Consider the following 23,912-nt stretch of genomic DNA (forward strand, 5'->3'; position numbering starts at 1 on the left):
GGCCATCCAGACAGTTTTTTACCCAGCAAAGTGTGAGATCAACCAAGCCTCAAATGTAATGGACAATTACATTTTAAGGGTGTATTGTTTGTACTCTCAAAAATTAATGTTCAAAAAATATGTCTGTATTTATATCCAAAATAGCAGGAAGTTTACTGCAAGTTAACACATACCCCTTTCCTTTAGGTCTTCAATGTATGCTTTCATAAACTCTTTCTCAAATTGCTCACGTTCACGTTCACTTTCTACAATTTCTTCAGTGTCTTCACATACAATAGTTTCAACAGGGCTGTCCTTGAGACTTACAAATCTAGAAAGAGATTAACACAACAATATATGCAACAGGCTTCTGAACATCACTGGCCTACATGAATGACATTTTAGAAGTTGCTACTACAGCCAGAACAAGAAACATAGAGAATATTTTCTCAATTTTTGCATGGTGGCATTTTTAATATCCATCTTTTATTAGAAATAAAAATTTCAAATGGAACATTTTCTATACTCCACTTTCAATACAAAAATGAACAGATTTATCTCTTTCTTTTTGCCTATCTCCCACTCCCAGCAGCATACTTTTGACAGCACTGAGTTTATCAACAGATGACTTTTAGACTAGTGGTCCCAATCTGGGACATGGCTTTGCACACCCATTTAGAGTTACTATGACCAAGTCTACACGGGAATAGCAGTTCAGGCAAACAGATGCACACTGTGAGGAACTAGCAGATGAAAATCAGAAAGTTGCCACTGTTCTGCAATTTCCAGTCTCTCTAGTGCTTCCTTAAGGTCTCTGAGATAAATTGGGTTAGAATTTGACCACCAGGTATTGTAGAAACTGATGCTTGTGAAAGTATTTCTCCTGGGTGCATCCATCTTATCTTTTTAAGAATATATTCCTTTCTCTCTTACTTTTACTTACTTTAATCCTGTGGTTGACTCACAGATGGCTGTGGGTATCTCAACCAGGTCATCGCCACTGACAACTAGCAAACTAAGCTTTGGCATATTGACCAGAGCTCTGGGCAAGTAAGTCAACTTATTCTTCTGTAGGAGGAGAGTCTGAAGCTGATCTAACCTGTAAAAATATAAAAGTTAAAGATTACTTGAAATATTTATTTCAGACAGGAGCATCTATCCAAAGTAGCAATATAGACTTAATCTTGTGTAAAAGAAGAACAATTACATGTACCATCTTTGGCTTCTCAAAATTTGCTCATACCACACTTTCACAAATTGTCATCAACTTTAATGGAAATTTCCAGTCATGGTTCAACATTATAGATATTAATAGTACACCTCTGACAAGTACTCAGAAGCATGCCCAAGAAAAAATTTTACAAAAATCACTGTACTTTCATACCAAAGATGTTGACAGAATATGATATAAAGCCTCACCATGTGTATCCCAGAACTAATGAAAAATACCGATCACCAGCTCCCACCTTTGCCCATATGTGGGATTCTATGAACTAGATAGGTCCGTGCTAGGCAGTATACTCCCATCTGTTGTTTCGCACTACTAATTAGTACTGTGGGGAGCAAGAGAAAGATGAGCTCCTGGTCATATGGTCTTACAAGTCATCCCACTGAAATCAATTTAATGACGATGTTTTACAGAGGAAGGCATTGGGCTCCTTTTGCTTTATTTCCCCTGGCTTTTCCTAATGCAATAGTAATTTGTGGCTGAGCATTTATTCTTTAGAGTAGATAGAAGACAAAAAGCATAGCAAACTGATGTTTGTCTCATTTGACTAGAAGGGCCCATTCCTGAAACACTGTTATGGGCTACTGCTTATCAGGCCCATATGATTTGTTTGAATTCAGGAAAGATATTAAGTAAAGCTTCAGTTTACTGCCAACTCATATTTTTTAATCACAGACTTCATGGTAGCTCATTGAGTTTCTTTGACACTGCAGGCATTGTAATCATGAGTCTGAATAAGAATATCAGTTTACTGGGGTGAGGGGAGATCATGATATTTTCTACTCTTCAGAATGCACATGAGCCCAAGAGATCTCAAAATTCAAAACCCAAAGTCAAACAAAGGAAAACCTTATCTTGTGGTGTCTGATTATGATGCTTTAGTATCAAGGCTGACAGGTCAGTACAAAATGGAGAAGATGAAATGTAGAAAAAGAATATTGTGGAGATAGAGAAATATTTATAGGTTGGAAAAATGACCCTTGAGCGGGTATCCTTCCATAAAATAAAACTATCCTCTTAGAAGCTATTTGAACTTAATCAAATCTCTGCTCAAAACACCTGGGAAAAAAATGGCAGGATTATGCTGTCTTGGGTAAAGCATGTGAGTTGCCAATACAAATTAAGACTTCAGTCTGTTGTCAGAGAAATATGTGATTACACAATGTCCCAGAAAAGTCTTTTGCTCAGAAACAAAGGTCTTGTGAAAGTTAAAGTGGAATGATTTTTATGTGAGGTTTCTTCTGTCTCAGGAATGTCTACTAATAAATAACCCATATTTTTTTAATAAACTCTAGTTAATATATGTTTTGATTTACTTATGGCTATGTAAAGTTTTGTAAATCAAGTTACAACAGGACTCCAGACTGAATAAATAGGCCCAGGGATAAGAAAAAGTGCTTTCTCAGGCTAGTACGTCCCATTAAAGTGATCAGCATGATTCTTTTAAAACTAGAAGTATCTCTAAATTGTGAGTGAGTATATGTGTGCACATGCATATATGCTTCAGAGTAGGAGGGGAAGATTGTCAGTGTCTTTTTTAAACTTAGCAATATTTTTCTGTTTTACTGCTAAAGTTTATCAGGTTCTTTCAGTAACTTAAATATGCTTTAATTATTTTTTCCCTTCACCCCATCTAGCTTCCAGAGAGATAACTGATTCCAGCTCCATATGCTGAGTCCCTTTTGCTGGAAATGGGGCCGAGTATGCCTCATGAACTTCCCAAAGAACAATGCCTGGATATAATGACAAATTATCATGAATGCAACAGAAAACATAATTAGGTAACTGAACAGTAGAGGAACTACCTTTGCAGTTTGCCATCAATGAGATAGAAAATGTAGTTTCTGTTCTCTGACCTAGTCCATTAATAATCTTCGTAAATCTTACATGCAAAACTATCTGATGCATTTCTAAATGTGATTTTTTTAAAATGTTATTTGTCATTAATGGTGTCTCCTGAAGCTTGTTACTTTCAAGATTCACTTTATAGTTCACAAGACTTTCAATGAATTTAAATATAAACTACCTGTCTATGTCTTCTGGGAGATCTTTCAGGTTGTTGCTGCTAACATCCAACCACTGCAAATTAGACATCCGGAGTACACAGATTGGAATAGAATGGAACTTGTTTGCTGAGACATCCACAACTGTGATTTGTTTCAGGTTACTTAGCTAGAAAGAAGTGGTTCTTTATTTTAGTTACATTTTGCAAATATAAGAAGACATTTAATTAATCAAACATTTTTATTCCTCTCAAAGCACTTAGAAAAGCAAGAATGGCACGATTTTTTTACTCAACATTTTGCCAACTTATCTCTTAGTCATTATTTTATAGGAAAACTATTTCAGAAATAAATACTTCCCAAAATGTTCATCACCTGTCTAACACTGTCATGTTATTGAATAAAATTTTCAGTCTAAAAAAACCTATGGTTTCAGATGACACCAAGGCTGGAACCAGACAATGATGGTTTCTTCCTAGGTTACATATGAAGTTCTGAAGTGACAAAATAATTTTACAATTTACAATAGTTTGATAATTAATAGATGCCAGGTTACCATTCTCAAAATCAGAGATATTATAACTCCCATCAAAAATACATAGATTTCCTTTGTTATAACTGTATTATGCAGTGAGAGTGTACTGCTAAGAGACACTTAGAAAATTAATCTGCCAGTTTAAGCTAACAGAAAATTTGGTCCAATATTTTTCAAAGATCATTAAAAATATATCTTCCATACTGCTAACTAAATATATAATAAGGTGCACCAGAGCTTTTTATTTGAATAATTTTCAAAGGAATTACATTTTTAAGTAATAAACCTTTAGTGAAATGAAGGTTAACTACAAATGTAAAATATACCTGTTAAAGAAATAAATGTGTTAAATAAAGCTCTCTGTGTACTGAATCAATTATTCACACTACCAGCATTCATAAAATCATGCAGCTAGCTAAAGTGAATGTCAAAGCAGTATAAATGTTAACCACAAAATGTACTTTAGAATTAAAATTATGTCTCTGAGCTTCTAATCATATGTCACCATCACAATCTAGCTCCACAGATCCTGATACAGAAGAGAAAATAGCAAAAAAATTTAATTGGTCTTTGCCTGAAGGTGTCTTAGAGTGTAGAAAATAATTATGAGCCAAAAACACCAAGCCAAATACTTCCAATGAGCAAAATTCAAGCACAATATAATTTATGAAAGAAAAAAAAAATAAAATATATTCTGAATCCTTCAGAAGGAATTATTATTATTATTATTGTTATTATTATTGTTGTTGTTGTTGTTGTTGTTGTTAATCGAGAATCAAGTCCCATTTTGTTATATTTCGTAGCCAAACTTCTTACTGCAATACTGACAGACTTTCATCTTAATTTGACCATTACCATTTTATACGGTCACATTGATAGCTTGGTACTGTGTCAGAGCTAATTTAATTTGAGATTTTTTTAGCAGTGGTTAGGGTGGGGTTTTTTGGGGTGAGAGGAGTAGGGTTGTTTTCTTTTTTTTTTTTTTTCTATATATAACCTCATATTGCTGCCAGAACTTAAAATGTGGAGAAATATTTGCAGGGAGAATTAGTGAAGTTTTCATATTACAAACGACTATGCAATTAAGTTTACCTTTCAAAAATATAATAGAAATTTAGAGTTCCTCAAGTCAAAGATATAATTTAAAAATCTGCCCACCACTGCCTTGGTGAGGCATTACCATGGAAATGTCTCACTCCTGATTCAGAACAGGGAAGCACACATTTTATTCTAACACTTCTCAATTCCATACTATTTTGTAATTTTGAGGACTGACTACCAGCAATAAACACTCATACTGTAATTTTTCCAGATACTGAATGTTTTTTCCAACAAAACACAAGCTCCTTTTTAACAAGGAAACTAGAGTGACTCCTAGATCTTAGCAATGAGAGAACAGAGAAAATAATTGGCACTATCTTTACATGGCATTTACTTTGTGGTTTCAAATTACTGTCACAATTCCAAACCCCAAGTCAATATTTCAAATTTCTCTGCACTCAGAATTTGCTAAAATTGCTCACACATTTCTTTCAGCAAACTCTCCCCAAAAGGAATTTAACAGGCACAAAATTAAAACAATATCCCACAGGCTTAAATGTCACCCAAAATATTCGCAAAACATCTCCAAAGAAGAAAATCACAGTCTCTAAACACCAAGGAGCAGATTATTTTAAAATAAAGTGACATCAGTTCACTCAGTTCACACTTTGTTTTCACATGCAGTCACCTGTTATGCTGAAACAACTTGGCAACTTTAACATTAGGTGGTAAGATGGTATTTCTTCAACAGCAGTAACTCTTTTATATACTTTTCTGAAAGTGCTTTATTGCATTAAGTATTAAAAATAACATTAATACAGTGGTATTAGGTTTTTAAAACAGAGAATTTTTTGCCAGATTTGAAAATATGTTGGTTTAATACCTGATTAGATGAAAACTTACATTTTTTTCAGGAGTTTGTACTCCCATAAAAATGTACCAACAATATATGAGGCCATAGACTCTCTTGATATAAAATTTGGTCCAGCATGCCACAGAATATATGGAGTCATGATTATACTGTGTAAGCTGCAAGCCTGCAGTACTTGTGCTTTTAGGGTAATATTTAACAAAACCTGTCCATTTTCTATAGTATGTTGAAACCTAATGGATTTTTATTTAATCTGTCTCTGACATGTTACCAACAAACACCTATGATATATGATGCATTGGAAATTACAGCAGCTATGTATTATATTTTCTAAATAAAACCCTGGGTATTTTATTTCTTCTTGAAGGACTGATGGATTTTTGCACCTTTTATAACATTTCATTTTCAAACAAGCATGGCTCCCTTATCATTTTTATGTTATAATTTATTTCTGCTAGATGCTGATTTTTGCTGTTTTCCTCTATTATGTGACTTTGAATCAATCAGTATTTAGGCTTTATGTAAGTTCCATTTTTAAAAAATAGCTATATTTGGTAGCCTAGCTACCAGGACCCACTTATTGTGGTCCTTATGCTTAATCACTGTTGTCATTTTCATTTGACAGAGTGCCCCATTTTGCTTATCTTAATAATTTATTTCATAGAAATAATCCAGATAACATTGTAGAACTTCACTGCTTCTCTTTCTCTCTGACAGGTAAACCTTCAGTTGAAAGAAAAGGACACCATGTCCTGAGTTGAACAAGTTATTTGATTAATGGGTGTGTTTCTATTTCTGTTCTGCTTTTTTGCTATGAAAGGGATTTACTGATAAGGTTGCATGCAAGTTCATCATGAGCTGCCTACTATTTAGCACCAATGAATGAAAAGGTGTAAAGTCCTATGAAGGCTTACCACAAAAATAGTGTATTTTTCAATTACATGTAAACATATGACAGAAACCATTCCATCAAAATCAATGTATGACAAGGCATACAAAGGATTAACCCAGAAATGTCTATCAATGCCCTACAAACGTGTTTTTGCCCAGAAATTTCAGACTCGGTGTATTCACAGAAAATTTGTACCACTTCAGTAGGATCGGGATATTACATATATTGCCTCCCAAAACACATAGATTAGCACTCAGCATCTCATTAACTTGCTGAAAGCAGTATGGTATATATGACAAAGGAGCATGCTATGGGCAAAATGCCCACTTAGATCTCAGGCATTCAAATCAAATCCCCAGCTTTTATTTCACAGAGCTCTAAATTTAACCTCTTCATAACCTCATTGACATTCCTGGAGAAAATCATCAATTAAGGAAACAGGGTACAAACATCTTTAGAGGCAGAAGACATCTTTCACAAAGGTATGCTTATATATTTACAGCCCAGTCCACCATCAGACTTCCTAACTGGACTCGAAGAGGCAAAGGCATTTAACCCCTTAGTAACAGCACTCATTCACATATTTCGTAACAAAACCCTCTGAAGTATAAAAATGTATGTCTTCAAACAGCACTTCATTTGGTGGTAACATTGTAAACTAAATACAAGAAACATATGTGGAAACAAATCTTCACCCAAATGGCATTATTCTGATTTTGTAACACTAAAATCCTAAATCTTGTGCAGAGTTAATCCACAGACACTGTTAATCTGATGCCAAACTGTTTACTTGGAAATTTAATGTTATGCCCTTTCATCTTTGGAGCACTACCATCTTTCAAACATTTGAAGTTTAAAGTCTAATAGAATAATTACAGCTATGATGATCTAAGTATTAAAAAGTTAATAAAAAGAGACTTTGTTTTTTATTAGAGCAGTTTTTTGTATACACAAACCTTTAATCAGATTTACAAAGACTGAGAAAGCTGGCTACATATGCAATATTCACAAAATATCAAGTACTAATAATTCACAGGTGATTGAAGAACCACACGCAATAAGGGCAGGATCATGTTCATACAGTTAAAATCCCCAAGAATGTGGATCATATGTTTAAATTTAAGTATAGAAGTTGTTCCAAGTCAATAGATGAGTCACGTGCATGAAATTAAGTACCAAATTAATGATTTTCTGAGCTGAAACCAAAACAAGTCTGCTGCTTCAAAAAATAAATTTATGTTGATGAGTTACATTAAATTTTCATAGTATTGCTGCTGCAGCTACACGCAGTCTGCATATATTATTGATCTTTCCCATTATAAAGTCATCTCATCTTCAAAACTTGTAAATTAAGGACACACATTAGGAGGGAAAGCTAGGCTCTAGTAAAGATCAATTACAGGTTTCTCATCAACTTAAGTGGATCCAGTAGCTCACTTTGGGTGAATACTCTTCATATGTTTTCATTAAAACCATTAGAAGAGGAAGAGCAGCAATGTCAGTAGCATACAGGCATTAACTGACCTCTCCAGAATGTTTGGACAGGAAGTGTCCTTCACATATATACGAAGACCCTTTTAAGATATATTTGGTGGCTTCACCAAGAGATGACCAAAACTGCTCACTTTCACAGCAGAATAGAGACAAAAACTTTTTTTCATTTCTGCTCCAAGATGAAACAGCAATTGAAGAGATATTATTCAAATGGTGGTGTCTTGTGATTTAAGCATATACAACAATTTTTTTTGCTGTGACAATACACTACAGGGAAAAACATTCAACTGAAACTAAGAATGTCATCCTATGCTCTAACCTATTACAGTAGCATCATTTTGATGACTGATGATGGAATCTTTGCAGTTTAGGTAAATTGGTGCTTTTGACACCAGACTGAACAGACATAGCCTAATAAAACTCAGCAACAAGATTTTCATGGAATGTCAGTCAGAAATCAGCTTCCTCATAAATGTAAGTGGAAGACAGTATATTAAGGAGAAAGACATTCTGACTTCAGTAGCAGAGATCAGAAGGTTTGTGATCTGTGATCTGCCTCCTATGATACCAGGAATAAGTATCTCCATGGTTTTTTGATTTGCAAACAGAAATGGTAGAGCTTCTTCTTGCTTTGGCACAGAATTACTTCACAAAAATGCATAAGGGTCTTCCTTGCTATGGTGCTGGCTACCAAGCAGGAGAACCTTAAAACTTGGAACTGGATTAATCTGTTCTTGAGTTTCATAAAGAAAATGCCCAAATTAGGGAAAGCCACATTGGAGATAAATCTGTTTGGCACCCTGTGACATACTTGGTCTGGCTTAGAACTTGTTTAGTTGAGGAAACTGTTGCAAAATGTCTGTCATCAAAATTATTTTTCTTCTAATGCCACAGACTACCTGTGCATGACATGATAGTACACAAACCTACAGTTGAAAACACTGCAAACAACTGAACATGACAGTTTACAGCTTTGTGGCTTGGCAGAATTATGGCAAATTTTCTCTCCTTCCTTTTCTTTCCTTTCTCATAATGTTGTTAGATACATGAGGGGTTTTTCATATACTTTCTTTCAGGTGGTGACAAACATAGCAGGAAAAGTTTTGAGTTCATCTCTTCCCAAAGGATTCTTTTCTTTCTATATTATAACAATATTTCTAGACTTTATATCTTGCTTTGATGCAAATGTGTAAAAATTGGAAGTACAACAAATATTGGTAAAAAAGTCATATATGGCAGAGATCTTTTCCTGACCTGGACAAGAAACCTGAGGAATGGCACATACACTGTACACAAAGCAGGCGGGGGTTTTGCTACTTTCGAAGAGCATGAGGTTATCACTTCTCGCGGTTTTTAGTGTTTCATTGCTATTTTGCATTACTCAATTCATACTATGTCCAAGTAACCTGGGTGTGTCCAAGTAATTTAAGGTATGAAATGATGATGATGATGATGATGATGATGATGATGTATGAAATGATGATGATGATGATGATGATGATATTATTATTATTATTGTTGTTATTATCATTAATGATGATATTATTATTATGTTGTTATTATCATTATTATTATTGTTGTTGTTGTTGTTATTATTATTATTATTATTATTATTATTAATAATAATTATATGTCTGTTAATAAAAATATAACTGCATACTTATTCATATACTTACTTATGAAAGCCTGTAATGAAGCTGGACTTTCATTTTACATTCACACAGAATTTACAGAGACCTGGAGCAGACACTGGACACATTTAAGTCCTCAGTAATACCACCCACCCATGTGATCTTTGGTACTGCCCCACAGATGAGAACAGAGCAAACCTACAAACCTCATCTGATGTTTACTGGAAATTCTTTAAAGTTCCTTTTCTTTCTTTTTTCCTTATACATTAATGAAGCACTTGTTAAAATTGTCTTTTTCAGAAACAAAAAAAAATTGCCTGCATAGAAAATATCTGGCCAGCCCCCAGTGTAGACAAAAGGCTTCTATGTTTCAGGCAAGCTTCTAGGCCAAAATTAAGTCAGAGGCTCTTGGTTCAATTCAGAGTACCTCAGGAGGAGGTAGCACAAATACAACTGAAGGCTTGGTCCATAATGCTCCTTGGATTGTTAAATTTTGTCCTGTATCCTTAAACAACAAGGAAAAGATGCCTAATAAAAATCAGTCATCTGGTCTGTCCCAGAATAGTTACTCAGAAGATAAATTGTGTAGAGTCAAGTTTCATGGTACTGAAACAGTATAAGCTCAGATACATTTTATGCTTTTTCTTCTATGTCCTATATCAAAGTAAGCAGCTTCTAAACCATTGCTTTATTTCCCAGCCCCTTTCAGATTGTGTCCAAGCAACTTATCTTTGCTTAGGTACATATTGCTGCTGAAGACATATATTCCCCTAGTAATTTTTTAATAGTAAACAACCAAAAACTTCCATGTATTTGTGTATATCATGCGCAATGTTAGATAATATTTTCCATGAACATGACAATTTATAAATACCTATGCAATGCTTTAAGCACATAAAATTATGAATATAACAAAGGAAGCTATGACTACTGAACAAACACTTAGGAGTAACATTTATTATTAACAGCATGCATCTAAAACTGTCAAGATTTTCACAGCTGCAAATAAAACCTAATACAAAGTACAAGCTAATACAAGAACAGTGAACTACACACATTTCTTAAACTAACTGAAACCTGGGAAAAGATGGAAAGATGAAAAAAGTAACTGCACATAGCCCAGTGAAAGTGTTGTGTTCAATATGCACTAGTGGTCAAGAAAGCAAATGAATAGTTGGATATATACATAAGGTGATACACAATAATTAACCCCCAAATTACTTGCCACTAAATAAGGCAATTGTACACCTACACACAAACCACCATACTTCTTGTCAGTTTTTCTCAATGAAAAATACAACAGTACAGAGATGAGCAACAGCCATTAACAGAATGCAAAGATTTAATTCTTTTTGGGTTTGGAGTTGGGGGTTTTTTTCAGTAGTTCTGAAAGGCCTAAATCAAGATTAGGAAAGACTGTAAAGATTAGAATGGTGGAGCAAGAAATGGTAAATTCATGGTGCATTCTTCCTTCACAATACAAAAGCAACAATCAAAAAGCATTACACTTCCCGATAAAATGAAAATTCTGTAAAATTAGGCTATAGGATTTACAACATGGTTTTCAGTTTAAGAACTTTGCGGAATTCAGAGGGAGCTGGCATTTACACAAATACTGGAAAACTATTTCTATATCACAGTTCAAACAACCACAGTTCAGATTTTCTCAATCTCAGAATATGGCACAAAGACCTCACTGATGTTCTAGTAAAATAATACTGAGAATACTCTATATTCAGCTTGCTTATTGAGATTTCTAAGGAGAAAACTGTTAAAAGTCAAATTCTTTGGAAAGCAGATCTGCAACTAAGTAGTGTCTTACAATACCAGCATCATTATTACCAGAGCATGTAGAACTGCAAATAAAGCTCTGTGATGCTATAAGACATCTTTACTGTGCAGTTTTAATATCATTAATAGTCATAATAAGCAAATAAGAGAAAACTAGCAGAAACACAGTGTCAAGATGTCACTCACCAGGGTCAAAAAGTGTCAGAGAAAATATAACACAGGTTCCCTGATTTCTAGTCTGGAGATACTAAGGACCACTCCAGGTACATATTATGAAAAGTCTGAGGTATCTATCATGACTTCCTTTAATTAATGTAAGGCATCTATATTTTTAATAGCTTCCTAATCTCTTTTTTCAAAAAAATATACCCCAACATTCTACACTTCTGAAGCATCATATTAGATCCTTGAGTCTGTATTAGTAACCTGAAGTCTTGGAGTCATCTTCTGAGAATTAAAAATATTTCAACTATATTAAAAGCAGTTTGGGGTAGCCTGGCCTCTTCTTAACTGTCTCCCTGCCCTGCAATGAGTGTATTCAAAGAGAAATGAAAAAAGAAAAAAACCCAGACAAAACCAAACAAAAAACCCAAACACTAGCGACAAAGGCAGAAAAGAACAGCAAATCATGAAATGGTGATGCCCACATGTGATCCTGACACATGTATCTTCTAATTCATTGCAGCCCCTCTGCCATCACGATTGCACAGGTCAGACATAACCTTTAATTTACCAAGTCTGTATTTCAAGATGAGACCAAATAGAGGCCTCAAGACAGCTTGGCAGCCAGCATATGCCACCTGACAGGACTGAAGCTAGGTTTCATAGCCCTCATATAGCCATCATATAACCAGACACAGTCAGGGTAAAGTTCTGTCACAGTCACACACATTCTTCACACAAAGTCTACATACAAGAGACCATTGGTCACATACACTCAGCGTCCACACTGCCCATGTAAACTGATGCACGGACCCTCAAATTTTGGATGAAGGAATTTGGCAGACTGGGATTAATATTATCACCTCAAATTAATCCAGAAAGCAATTGACTGATGTGGCTAGAGTAACACAGGTAATGGGGAAGCAAACAAAACATATATCAATTAAAAACAGACAGGAAGAAAACATTACCAGGATTAGTTTTGCAAAGTAAAAGATGAGGGAGTTCTGGGAAATCTTATTCCTGCAAATCTGTGTTTACACCGTAAAGCATGAAGTTACTTTGAACTTACCATAACCTTCATAACTTGTGTTTTCATTATTCATAAAATTACCCACCTCCTTCTAAACTCCAACTGTAGTAACCAGCTCTACGACAAGCCACAGTAGTGAATTAGATGGATAGTCTAAACAGCAGATGAAGAGAAACCTCTTTTTTCTATATTTCTTCTGAGTTTTCCAGTCATTAATTTCTTAACCTGAATCTTACTGTACTTTGGACTGCAGTTCAGAAGCTTGACAGAGGCCCAGGTTTGAGAGCTGGCATCTCTTCAATAAGAAAAGCAGAAATCACTGGACCATATCCTCCATTGAATTCCCCTGATTTTCAGCATCGCTTTCACTTCACATTGGGTATAATTCTATACTCTTTTGCCCAGCACCAATAGAACAAAGATCTTACCTGACTGAGCTCTATACAAAACAAAAATATAGGATGGCATCTGCTTTCAGTTGATAGGTCTGGCTCTTGTCTTTATGCCTTTCCCACTGATCAATAATGATGAATAAAAATCACAGTCAGACTTACCAAGTGTTGTTTATATCTGGGAAGAGTTGATCAATCATGCAACTACCTATAATTAGTTAACAACTGATTGGAATGTGTTCAGTAATAGATTAACTGCATTAAGTTCAGTTAGACTCTCCCACTTTATTCTTCTCACAGAATGAATAATATCTCTCGTTAGCTGCACTTTATGGAATAATAAATAACATGCTTTTCTCTTCCTTCACCTACAACTCCCTTCTGACTCTCATCAATCCATGTATGTAGGCACCAGAGACATTTTTCTTTATGTTAAAATATGCAAATGTGATAGTGCTATGTATTTGTTCTCCTCTCTGCTTCTGTTCTGTAGTTACATAAAATCTGCCTCAGATTATCTCACTGATGAATGGAAGATATATAACCAGGATTTTGAAAGCCTATTTTGAGCTATTGGACTCAATGACATTTTGAACTGTTTTCAGAGAATGCAGAGCCAGAACAGTACCAAATATTCTTTCCTATCACTGAATTCTTTTCCAATTAGATTCATGGTTTTTGTAACAGCATAGCTGTGTCATAGTGTTCACATTATGCCCCTTTGCTCGTTGTTAAGTGTTACCATATACTGTAAAACTACTTTTCTGTCATCCCTTATTATAAAAAAAAAAAATTAGACAGTGAAAGGTGATGTTACTTTTATTGAACTCATATGAAAGGTAAAGGAAAGGTCACTGGCACCACTAAACAGAGGTAGGCATGAGTCAGTTCTCCAATGGAGTGGGTTGTTATTATTAGCTGCTGACTTGCTCTGATAGTGGAGTGGTTTTGAAGTGATGCTATATTAATTAGTAGACTTTGGAAGCACAGTGTCAAGAACAGGATCAACTGACATTTTCCTGAGCCTAACTGCATAATCCTGTTTCCTAATATAGATTCATGCCCTTCTTTAGTCCCTTGTCTATTAAAACATCTATGAAAACTCCTGCAGCAATAAGACCTCCACGAATCTCCTCTGACACCTAACACCTTTGCACCTGCTCTTTCAGGTTTCACACCCCTCCTGCTAATGTTTGGTGTTACATCGTATACCAGTTCCATAAAGCAGCTGTTGCTTTGCATGGATTGACAGCAATTTGGCCAACTGTATTGGAAAGCATCCTGACATGAGTGTTAAATTCAAAGAGAATACAAGCACTGAGTGAAGAAGGGCAAGATTAAATCCTGTCCAGAAATACACCCAAGTCAAGCAGTTGGAAAAACGTTTCTGAGGCTGTGAAATGTATGTGTAGAAATGCTAGTCCAATTAAAGTCAGCTGGACCTTTGCCAGTGATTTAAAATGAAGGTTAGCTTAACACTGTTGGCTTCACAGTACCAAGTTAAGCCCTTTATTACACCATTCCTTTCTCCTTTGTTGTCCTGAAAAATCGACACAAATAAAATTAAATTTTAAACAAATCCAAAACATTACTCCTTTGCAACTTTCTAAAAGTTCTACAAATGTGAAGATTTTACAGGTCCTTTATAATCACATTGAATAATAGAAGAAGGAGCTAAGGTTCAGTTCTTCTGATGCCTGACTGGATAGGGAAATCCCTGGGAAATCAATGTCCTGTACACCCTCTGATTGTTTTTTATCTTGTAGTTGCTACACACATAAAAAAACAAAGAGTAAGGAAAGAAACAGGTTTGGAAGTTTACATCTTTGAATAACATGATGGTAAAACCTGTCATTTTAAATTTCTGTTAGGCTGCTAGTGTCCTGCCTGCATAACCAGGGTAGGGCTATGGGAGATGTGAGTCATGGATTACAAAGACCACAAGTTACATGGAAATGCACAGTAGGGACTTATTTGAAGTCTCAACACACTTGCATAGATAGCTTATGCCTCTGCTCGTAGTGCTAAGTGATTTCTTTTGCTGAACAGAGCTGGTCAGAGAAACAGAACCAGACCAAAAGAGATCAAAAACTTTCCAGCTGTTAAATCTCCATTTTAAAATATCTTTTGAAATGTTATTAATGTATAAAAAGTTATTTATGTTTGTTTGGGATACTGCTGTGTTTGAAAAACCTTAGGACACTAATGTTAGTGCTTAATGAATCTCTAATCACACCAACTTTTTTGTTTAGAATCACACACATTAGCATTGTTGAAAGACACAAGACAACTAATTATAATTACATTTTTCAGGTAAACAAAGCAGAGAAATTACATCAACTATAACTCTGGTAACTCTAGATAGCATTACCAGAGAGGATGCATTATTGGACCTCCTGGTTATCAACACAAGTGAACTAATTGGTGACATCAAAATTGGAGGCAGCCTGGGCTGCAGTGATCATGAGCTGGCAGAGTTTGCAGTCCTGAAGGATGTAGGTCAGGGCAAAGAGTAAATTCAGGACCCTGAATTTTAGGAAATTACACTTTCAGCTGTTCAAGGAGTTAGTTAATAAGACCCCCTGGGAAACTGCCTTCAGAGACAAGGGAGTAGAACAGAGCTGACAGATCTTTAAGGACACTTTCAACAGGGCACAAGACCTTTTAGTCCCCAGGTGTAAGAAATCAGGAAAGGAAGGCAAGAGACGGGCATGGCTGCTGGACAGGCAGTCAGTCAAGACCTGCTGGTCAAACTAAACAGTAAGAAGGAAATACACAGGCCGTGGAAGCAGGGATATGTATCCTGGGAAGAGTATAGGGATGCTGCCTGGTTGTGTACAGATGGGGTCAGGAAAGCCAAGGTGCAGCTGGCACTGAATTTGGCAACACATACAAAAAATAAAAAGGGTTTCTACGGGTATGTCAGCCAGAAAAAAAAAAAGAAGAAAAAAACATGAAAGAAAGCTTAAACCCCCTAATAAACATGACTGGTAAACTAGTAACAATGGACAAGGGGAAGGCTGAGGTACTCAACAATTTTTTTGCCTCGTTCTTCACTGGAAACCTCTCTTCCCATATCTCTCTAGTGGATCGAACTCAAGGCAGAGACTGGGGAAGAAAAGTCCATCCAACCATAAGAGAAGTTCAGATTCATGACTGCCTGAGGAACCTGAACATACATGAACCTATGGGACCTGACAAGATGCATCCCACAGTCCTGAGGGAATTGGTTGATGTAGTTGCCAAGCCACTCTCCATGGTATTTGAAAAGACATGGCAGGTGAAGACCCTGATGACTAGAAAAAGGGAAACACTGCACCCATTTTTAAAAAGGGTAGAAAGGAAGACCCTGGGAACTACTGGCCTGTCAGCCTCACCTCTGTGCCTGGGAAGATCATGGAACAGATTTTCCTAGAAGCTATGCTAAAGCACATGGAGGACATGGAGGTGATTTGAGACAGCCAGCATGGCTTCACCAAGGGCAAGTCTTTCCTGACCAACCTAGTGAACTCCTATGATGGAGCGACTACATCAGTGGACAAGGCAAGAGCTATGGATGTCATCTATCTGGCCTCCTATAAGGCTTTTGACACAGTCCCCCACAACATCCTTCTCTCTAAACTGGAGAGATATGGATTTGATGGATGGACTGTTTATTGGATAAGGAATTGACTGTAATGTCACATCCATAAAGTCCTGGTCAAGGGCTCAATGTCTGGATGGAGGTCAATGATGAGTGGTGTCCATCAGGGCCCATACCGGGACCAGTACTTTTTAATATCTTCATCAATGACATAGATAACGGGATCAAGTGCAAGACCCTCAGCAAATTTGCAGATGACACCAAGCTGAGCAATATGGTTCACATCCCTGAGTGATGGGATGTCATTCAGGGGGACCTGAACAAGCTCTAGAAATGGGCCCATGTGAACCTCATGAGGTTCAACAAGGCCAAGGGCAAGGTCCTGCACCTGGGACTGAGACAGGCTGGGGGATGAAGGGACTGTGAGCAGCCCTGATGAGAAGGATTTGGGGGTACTGGTGGATGAAAAACTGGACATGAGCCAGCAATGTGCACTCATGGGCCAGAAAGCCAACAGGGCTACATCAACAGAAACTTGGCCACAGGTCAAGGGAGCTGATTCTGCCCCTCTTCTCTGCTCTGGTGAGACCCCACCTGGAGTTCTGCATCCAGTTCTGTGGTCCTCAGCACAGGAAAGACACGGACCTGTTAGAGTGAGTCCACAGAAAGGTCACAAAAACTGTCAGAGGGATGGAAAACCTCTCCTGTGAGGAGAAGGCTGAGAGAGTTGGGGTTGTTCAGCCTTGAGATAAGAAGGGTCCGGGGAGACCTTACTGCAGTCTTTCAACAATTTAAGGAGGCTTATCAGAAAGATGGGGATGTACTTTTTAGTAGGGCTTGTTGTGACAGGACAAGGGGTAATGGTTTTAAACTAAAAGAGGGTAGATTTACTCTAGATATAAGGAAGACATATTTTATGATGAGGATGGTGAAACACTGGAACACATTGCCCAGAGAGCTGGTAGATGCCCCATCACTGGAAAAATTCAGAGTAAGGTTGAAGCAGGGCTCCTGATCCACTTGGTGATGTCCCTGCTCCTTGCAGGGGTATTGTGTTAGACGACCTTTAAGGTCCCTTCCAACCCAAACTTCTATCAGGACTTAGCTGAAACTTTCTATACAACAGAAATACAAAACTAGATTTTACTTTATCTGTTAAAAACAAGGTCTTCTAAATCAGAGCAAGTTATGTTAAAAAAGCATAACCTTGCCATTTCTCTGAACTTCAAAGATCAGTTTATACAGGATTGACATAGAAATGCAGGCATACAAACATATGCTCTTTCTTTGACAAGGTTTTCATATGCTGTAAAGTCTCGTTCCTTCATTTTGCACTACCCATACCTCACAGAGGATCCAGAAAACATTTCAGATCGCTTGCTGGGACTGTTCAAATGTGGTATTGAACACTGTTCAAAGCAGCATAAGTTTGCAAAGCTCCTTTTTAATTTATTTTCAATAGCAGAACATCTATCTGTATGTCTGTCTTGCTGCTGGTAGTGTGGAGTAACTTGCTTGTCCTGTGACAGCATGTGCCACACCAGATGGTACAGATGGAGGAAATAAGAATTTCTTCATCTTCCCTCCCTTCCCATTAAAGTTCCTTCAGGTCACGTCTATAGATACTCTTGGTTGATATAGCATTATTAGCAGAATTTTATAGTATGGAAGAATAACTGGCCCTTCAACACAGCAAAGCTGTGTCTTTGAAATATCAGCACAAAGCAGGTATCCTGCCATGCACAGGAAACATTAACTGGGTGATTCAGTAAATAACTGTAAAAAGCAATACTTTCTGAAGGAAGTACTCCTTAAAATTAGGTCAGAGAGGTTTTCTGTAAACTGATATCAGAAAACATGTAATTTATAATGCTGGTTTTATTCCTAGAAAAACAAATTAGCTGCAAAACATGCATAAAAAATAGAAATATGAACTCTATCCAATAGTTCCAATAGAAATACCAGCACCATACTAATTCTTAAATTCACACACATACAAGGTACAAGAAATTTAGAAGCAAATTCCTCTGTCCCTCCCCTTCTCTCTGCAGCTAATGAGTATGGTACCCAGTACAATCCCACCATGCTAAGAGAGGGCATGCCTCTTGTGAGCATCTTAGCTAGAGGAAGAAATTCACCTCCACAGAGGAGTCTTATGAGACATCTCAGGGAAGACTGTGCCCTAAACTTCACAGAGTACCTTCCCCTGCTGAGCCTGGTTATTGAGAGGTCTATAAGTATCCTTTACACACTAGCTGCACAAATGTAAGGCCACGTAGGCCTTTTCTAACATTTACATTTTATTTCAAATTTTATTTTTACTCATGTCCAGAGAAAGGCATTCTTAGTTTACAAATGTGGCCAAAACAGATTTGAATCCAACCACAGATCCATAAAACTTTTCTGCCAAAGGACTTACTTTGCAACTAATCTAACACTGAAGTTAAATGGAACATTGTAAAATCTAAAACTGTTAGACATCCAACAGTAGAAGAGAGAAAAATAAATTGAGAAGTAGACATTGAATTAGTATGCTCTTCCTTTAGGTATAATATAGAATGGTATGAAATCCTAAGCCTTGAGAAAGTAAAAAATGAGAGTGCACAGCCTTGATTTTTTTTTGATGGAGCATCAGATTACCTTATTTTAAGATTCAGCGAGATTACTTACAGAGTGCTGGAAGTGGTCTTTGAAAATGGGGAAAGAGCTTTCGACAAGAAATGAACAGACAAGTGATCGGTGTGATTTGTCTTCTGATGCTATGGCACAAGGCTTGTCACTCAAGGCATGGCTCCAAAGCACACCCAAACAGAAATACTGACAAAAGTCCAGGTACTGGACAAACATGTTCCTAGTAGGCTGATACAGCCACTCCATGAAATGGGTTGCATTAGGCCAAGCAGAATGCTATGATTTTGGGTGAGGTTTTTTCCCTATACACTGAAAAAGATTTCTGTATTGCTACCAGGTATGGAATCTATTGACAGAGAATGAAGATCCACAAGTTGTGCCAGAGCAATTCAATCACAGCATACCTCAGCTTAAAACAGCTGCACTGGAAAATGCAATTGGTAGATTTAAAAGACAAGTATAATCAGTGTACATGCTGGAAACCTTCTTAACAACTGTAGTATACCTGAAAATTTGTACAAGATAAAGGTGCTTAGCATCTTGGTTTTCCCTAAGTCTCTCTGTTTACAAAACAAATTAACACACTTGACAGACACCATAATAGTCTGTGAATTTCTTATGTGGCTCACTGAAAAATTCAGCCTGACTGATAAATTCAAAAATAGCTGACCAATTCAAAAATAACTAGTATGCCAGCAAAAATTTATAGACATGTATGGTAGCTGTCTTCACAACTTCGACTCAGAATGGGTATTTGGTGACACTGTATGGTTTTGCATAATAACCTATGTTCACTCTCTACCACTTCTGGGTAGCAACTACAGTCATGTACTATATGATTCATCTCACTGAGATTTCTCACCCTAAATTGGCACATCATGTAATATTCTGTGCCTATTTAAAAAACAAAACAAAACAAAACAATACAAAAACATGACTGAACTCTTTTCCTAAGAAAGTAAACAGCTAAATAATCTAACAAACTACAAGCTTCATCTTCTCTACTTTTTGAACCTGTCATAAGGAAAATGGATAGAAAAGGAACAGGGACACTGATTACTGGAGATGTAATTCAGTAGCAGAGTTCTGATGATCTCATAAACCTTAAAACGCCTGTCAAAAATTCCTGACTGTATTGCAGGTATGTTATGAATCTCTTTGAATCCATTTTTGTATAGGTTTTCAGTGTCTCTCTGGCCATTATTTCATGTACAAAACCAAGGTTAAATTAGACTTTGATCATTTTTGCTGGGCTTAACTTTGTCTTTATTTCTTTTGAGTAAGCTTTACACTGGAGAATATTGTTGCTCCTCCACCTCATTTCTTTAACCTTCCCAGAAGAAGCTTTTAAGGATTTTGAAGTCAAATAAAAATTGAACTTCCTAAAAGATGATAAACAGAAAACATTTTTAGCAACTCCACCTTATTTTGTGTATCAGTTGATAAGTTTTCTCTTTTTTTTCCCCAATGTTGTAAATTCACCTACCAAACCAGAGCCTGCATGCACTCACTCATTTACACTCTTCAGTTCCCAGAACTCAGAGGAGAGAATGGTAACCAACCACCCAGGAGAGAATGGTAACCAACCCTTATGAGCATTTCACTGGATTAACAGGTGTTAGCAACAATTGTATTAGGTAATAACTGATCTAATCTAACTTGCCATCATAAATACTTGTACTGGGTCTCCATGGCAAGGTGTGGCAGCATGGAGGCTGCAGAGTGACCTCTGCAGGAAAAGATATGGGGCTGCCCCATGCTGGACGCACACAGTTCCAGATGGCTCCAATGGACCCACCACAGGACATAGCCAAGTGTATGGTGCCACTCTAAAGAAGTATTTAAGAAAGGTGAAAAAAATTTCAGAGAAAGGGGAGGGAATAAAAAGAGTGAGAAAAAAACAGAGGGAACACCAAGGTCTGAGCAGGAGGAGGAGGAAGTGCTCCATGGTGGAGCAAATCTCCACACTGCCACTTATGCAAGACCCATTCTGCTGCAGATCGATATTCCTGAAGTACAGCTCACAGAGACCCCACAATGGAGGAGAGGAAAAATGTGAGGACCAAGGAGAAACAGCTAGAAACCATCATGTACTGGCTGTAACTCCCAGCCCTAATAGGTGCAGGGAGGAAGAGGAAGAAGAATCTAGAGTGAAGTCAACCTTGGGAGAGGGAGAAGAAAAGATGTTTTGATGTCTTTGTTTCTCACTATGCAAATATATATTGACAAATATTAAATCAATCTTCCCCAAGTACAGTCTGCTTTTCACACAATAGTAAATGGTAAAGAACCTCCCTTTTATCTCCACCCATGAGCTTTCTTATTTTCTTATTTTCTGATGTCATGCTGAGGAGGAGGGAGTGAGCAGCTGGATGAGCATTTGGCTATTAGCCAAGAATAATCCACCACAACATTTCACAGTATCTTTCTATCTTCTCTTTTTAGACTGTTCAGACCAACTCAATATTTTGATTCATTAAATAGTTACTTGCCAGTGATTACCACCTTTTGCCCATCTGACAATCAAACATCAGACACTTTTTATATTAGCAAAGATACTGATGCAATTGCTCTGAGTAACATCAGCCCTATTGAGCACACTGAAGGCCAAATACTTCACAGCATTTTAAATCATTTGATAAAAGTGTTCCTTTAATTGTACATTCAGCTTCCAAAGCTGCCCTTGAAATGTTGATTCTGGGAAACTAATTTTATAAACTAAATCAGAAGAGTTTGAGTAGCCTACCTTCCAGGTCACTACAAGTATAAATTAAGTGTCAGACTCCAGAGAAAGAAGGAAACACAATAGATAATGTGAATATTTTTCTTCTTGAGCATTTAGACTGTGCTGACATGGTGTTGCTTCCGGTTTTTGTTATTACATAATGTCTTTTGAACAGCTCCAATTTTTCCTAGATTGCAAGCAAACCATTACCCAGTACCCTACACTCAGTTTTAGTGGCTTTCAATCCTATTAAATAGGAGACCACCGGAAAGGAGCAATTTTTTTGAGCATTCCAAGGGAAACACTGGTGTCATAGGACTCAGCCCTGGAAAGACTTACATGCAGTTAGGTTTACATGCAAAGGCTACCCATAATGCATGGGCATGGGTAAGCCTTTGCACTATAAGACCTTTAGAAGCAACTGGGAAAATACTTGTTGATTTTAACATACCAGTCATTTGGGCTCAATTCATCATTCTACTCCATAGGTTTGAATATATTCACTTTTCCTAGATGCTTCTATTTAATTCCTTTACCTGTTCTGGATATATGTTTTTCTGATTCCATTATGGTTCCTTTTTACCAGACAAGTTTCATCTGGTTTGTCCCTTATCTTTTCTATCTGAAGGAAAGGAGAGGAAGGAGAAAGGAGACCTGCACTGTTTGTGTTGTTACTAGCATTTCTAGGCAGTGTCCCTTTGTTTCTGTTTCCTTCACATAATTTTTTTATCAATTCATTTCAGATAAACTACCTTACAGTGAAAAGTCAGAGGGAAAAGTTTACTACTGTTTTCATTTTCTTAGAACAGAACATAAGCATGGCCAAACCAGAATCTACATAAGTTTAATTCACTACAGTATTGCCTGTAAATCAGCAGTGACAGATGTTTAGAGAAAAAGTAGGAATCAGTAAACAAGAGCTTGACAGTTCTCTCTAAAGAACCCCCACTCATGCTCCAAGAATCAGGCTATTAAGAACCTGAGAGATAAAGATGCAACCTGAAACTGTGGTTAGGTATCAGCCAATGGTTTAATTTCTCTGTGAACAGTAAGTCTCAGAGCCACTGTGGCAGAGAACAGTTATGCATCCAACACAAGAAACAATGTTGTTGCATGCCTGGGAGTCCTTTTCTCGGTCCTTATTATATATATTCATACCATGTGTCACATGTAATATCCCTTTCAGAAAGATATTTATGTTCATAGCAACACACAGTGTTGTTTATAGAATTCCCCATACTCTTTTTAAAGGAAAACAAACACTGGGAACACATGAAGGTTAATGTGTGAATCTGATTGTCAAGATGAATTCACTTTCACAGAAAATAGCTGTTTGTAGCTGTCTTCTTACCACCACTGGCCAAATCCCCTTTGGGATCATGTCCTCTTTCATGTATCAGAACAAATGCAAGCAAAATTTAGTCACTTGAAAACTAAACCAAAAAAGCTTAGTCCCATTTAACTGCTGCTAAGGCATACTCAGTGATATTAGTACTAAAACATTATTGCTAAAATCTGCAAGGAATATGATTTAATCTGTTAAGTAAAGATTTTAAGACTGTGATAAAACTATAAGACAAATAAAAAAGGTGGAAAAAACATAGTTTATTATCTTACTTCAAATGGGAGCTCTGTTATTTCCATATTTCCAGACAAATCCAGTTTTTCCAGATTCTCACAATCACCCAATTCTGGAGGGACTGACTTCAAATTATTGAAACTCACATTGAGCACTTTAAGGTTTTTTAAGCAGCCTGTGAGGGAAAGATAATTAAAATCAACTCATTTTAAAAAAAATGTGAAGGGAGAAAGTAAAAATAAAAGCCATACTCATTTTAGCAAAGAAAAAAATCCTTAATGTCATGATGAGTAAGAGATTAATAAATAATTTCTGCAGTGGTCACTAACATTGAGGGGGGGG

General features: G+C 36.7%; 1 protein-coding gene across 1 annotated transcript in view; it reads right to left on the reverse strand.

Moving 5' to 3' along the window:
* LRRC2 (leucine rich repeat containing 2) overlaps positions 1-23,912 on the reverse strand; it is an 81,113-nt gene that overhangs the window by 3,319 nt on the left and 53,882 nt on the right. The window contains exons 5-8 of the mRNA XM_026866324.1: positions 23,609-23,745; positions 3,234-3,379; positions 923-1,078; positions 174-310 (exon numbers count right to left, since the gene is read on the reverse strand). Of these exons, the coding sequence (XP_026722125.1) occupies positions 174-310; positions 923-1,078; positions 3,234-3,379; positions 23,609-23,745 (576 nt within the window). The remainder of the gene's footprint in view (positions 1-173; positions 311-922; positions 1,079-3,233; positions 3,380-23,608; positions 23,746-23,912) is intronic.

This window comes from Athene cunicularia (genome assembly GCF_003259725.1).
Source record: "Athene cunicularia isolate RWA chromosome Z unlocalized genomic scaffold, athCun1 chrZ_part2, whole genome shotgun sequence".
NCBI classification, from domain to species: Eukaryota; Metazoa; Chordata; class Aves; order Strigiformes; family Strigidae; genus Athene; species Athene cunicularia.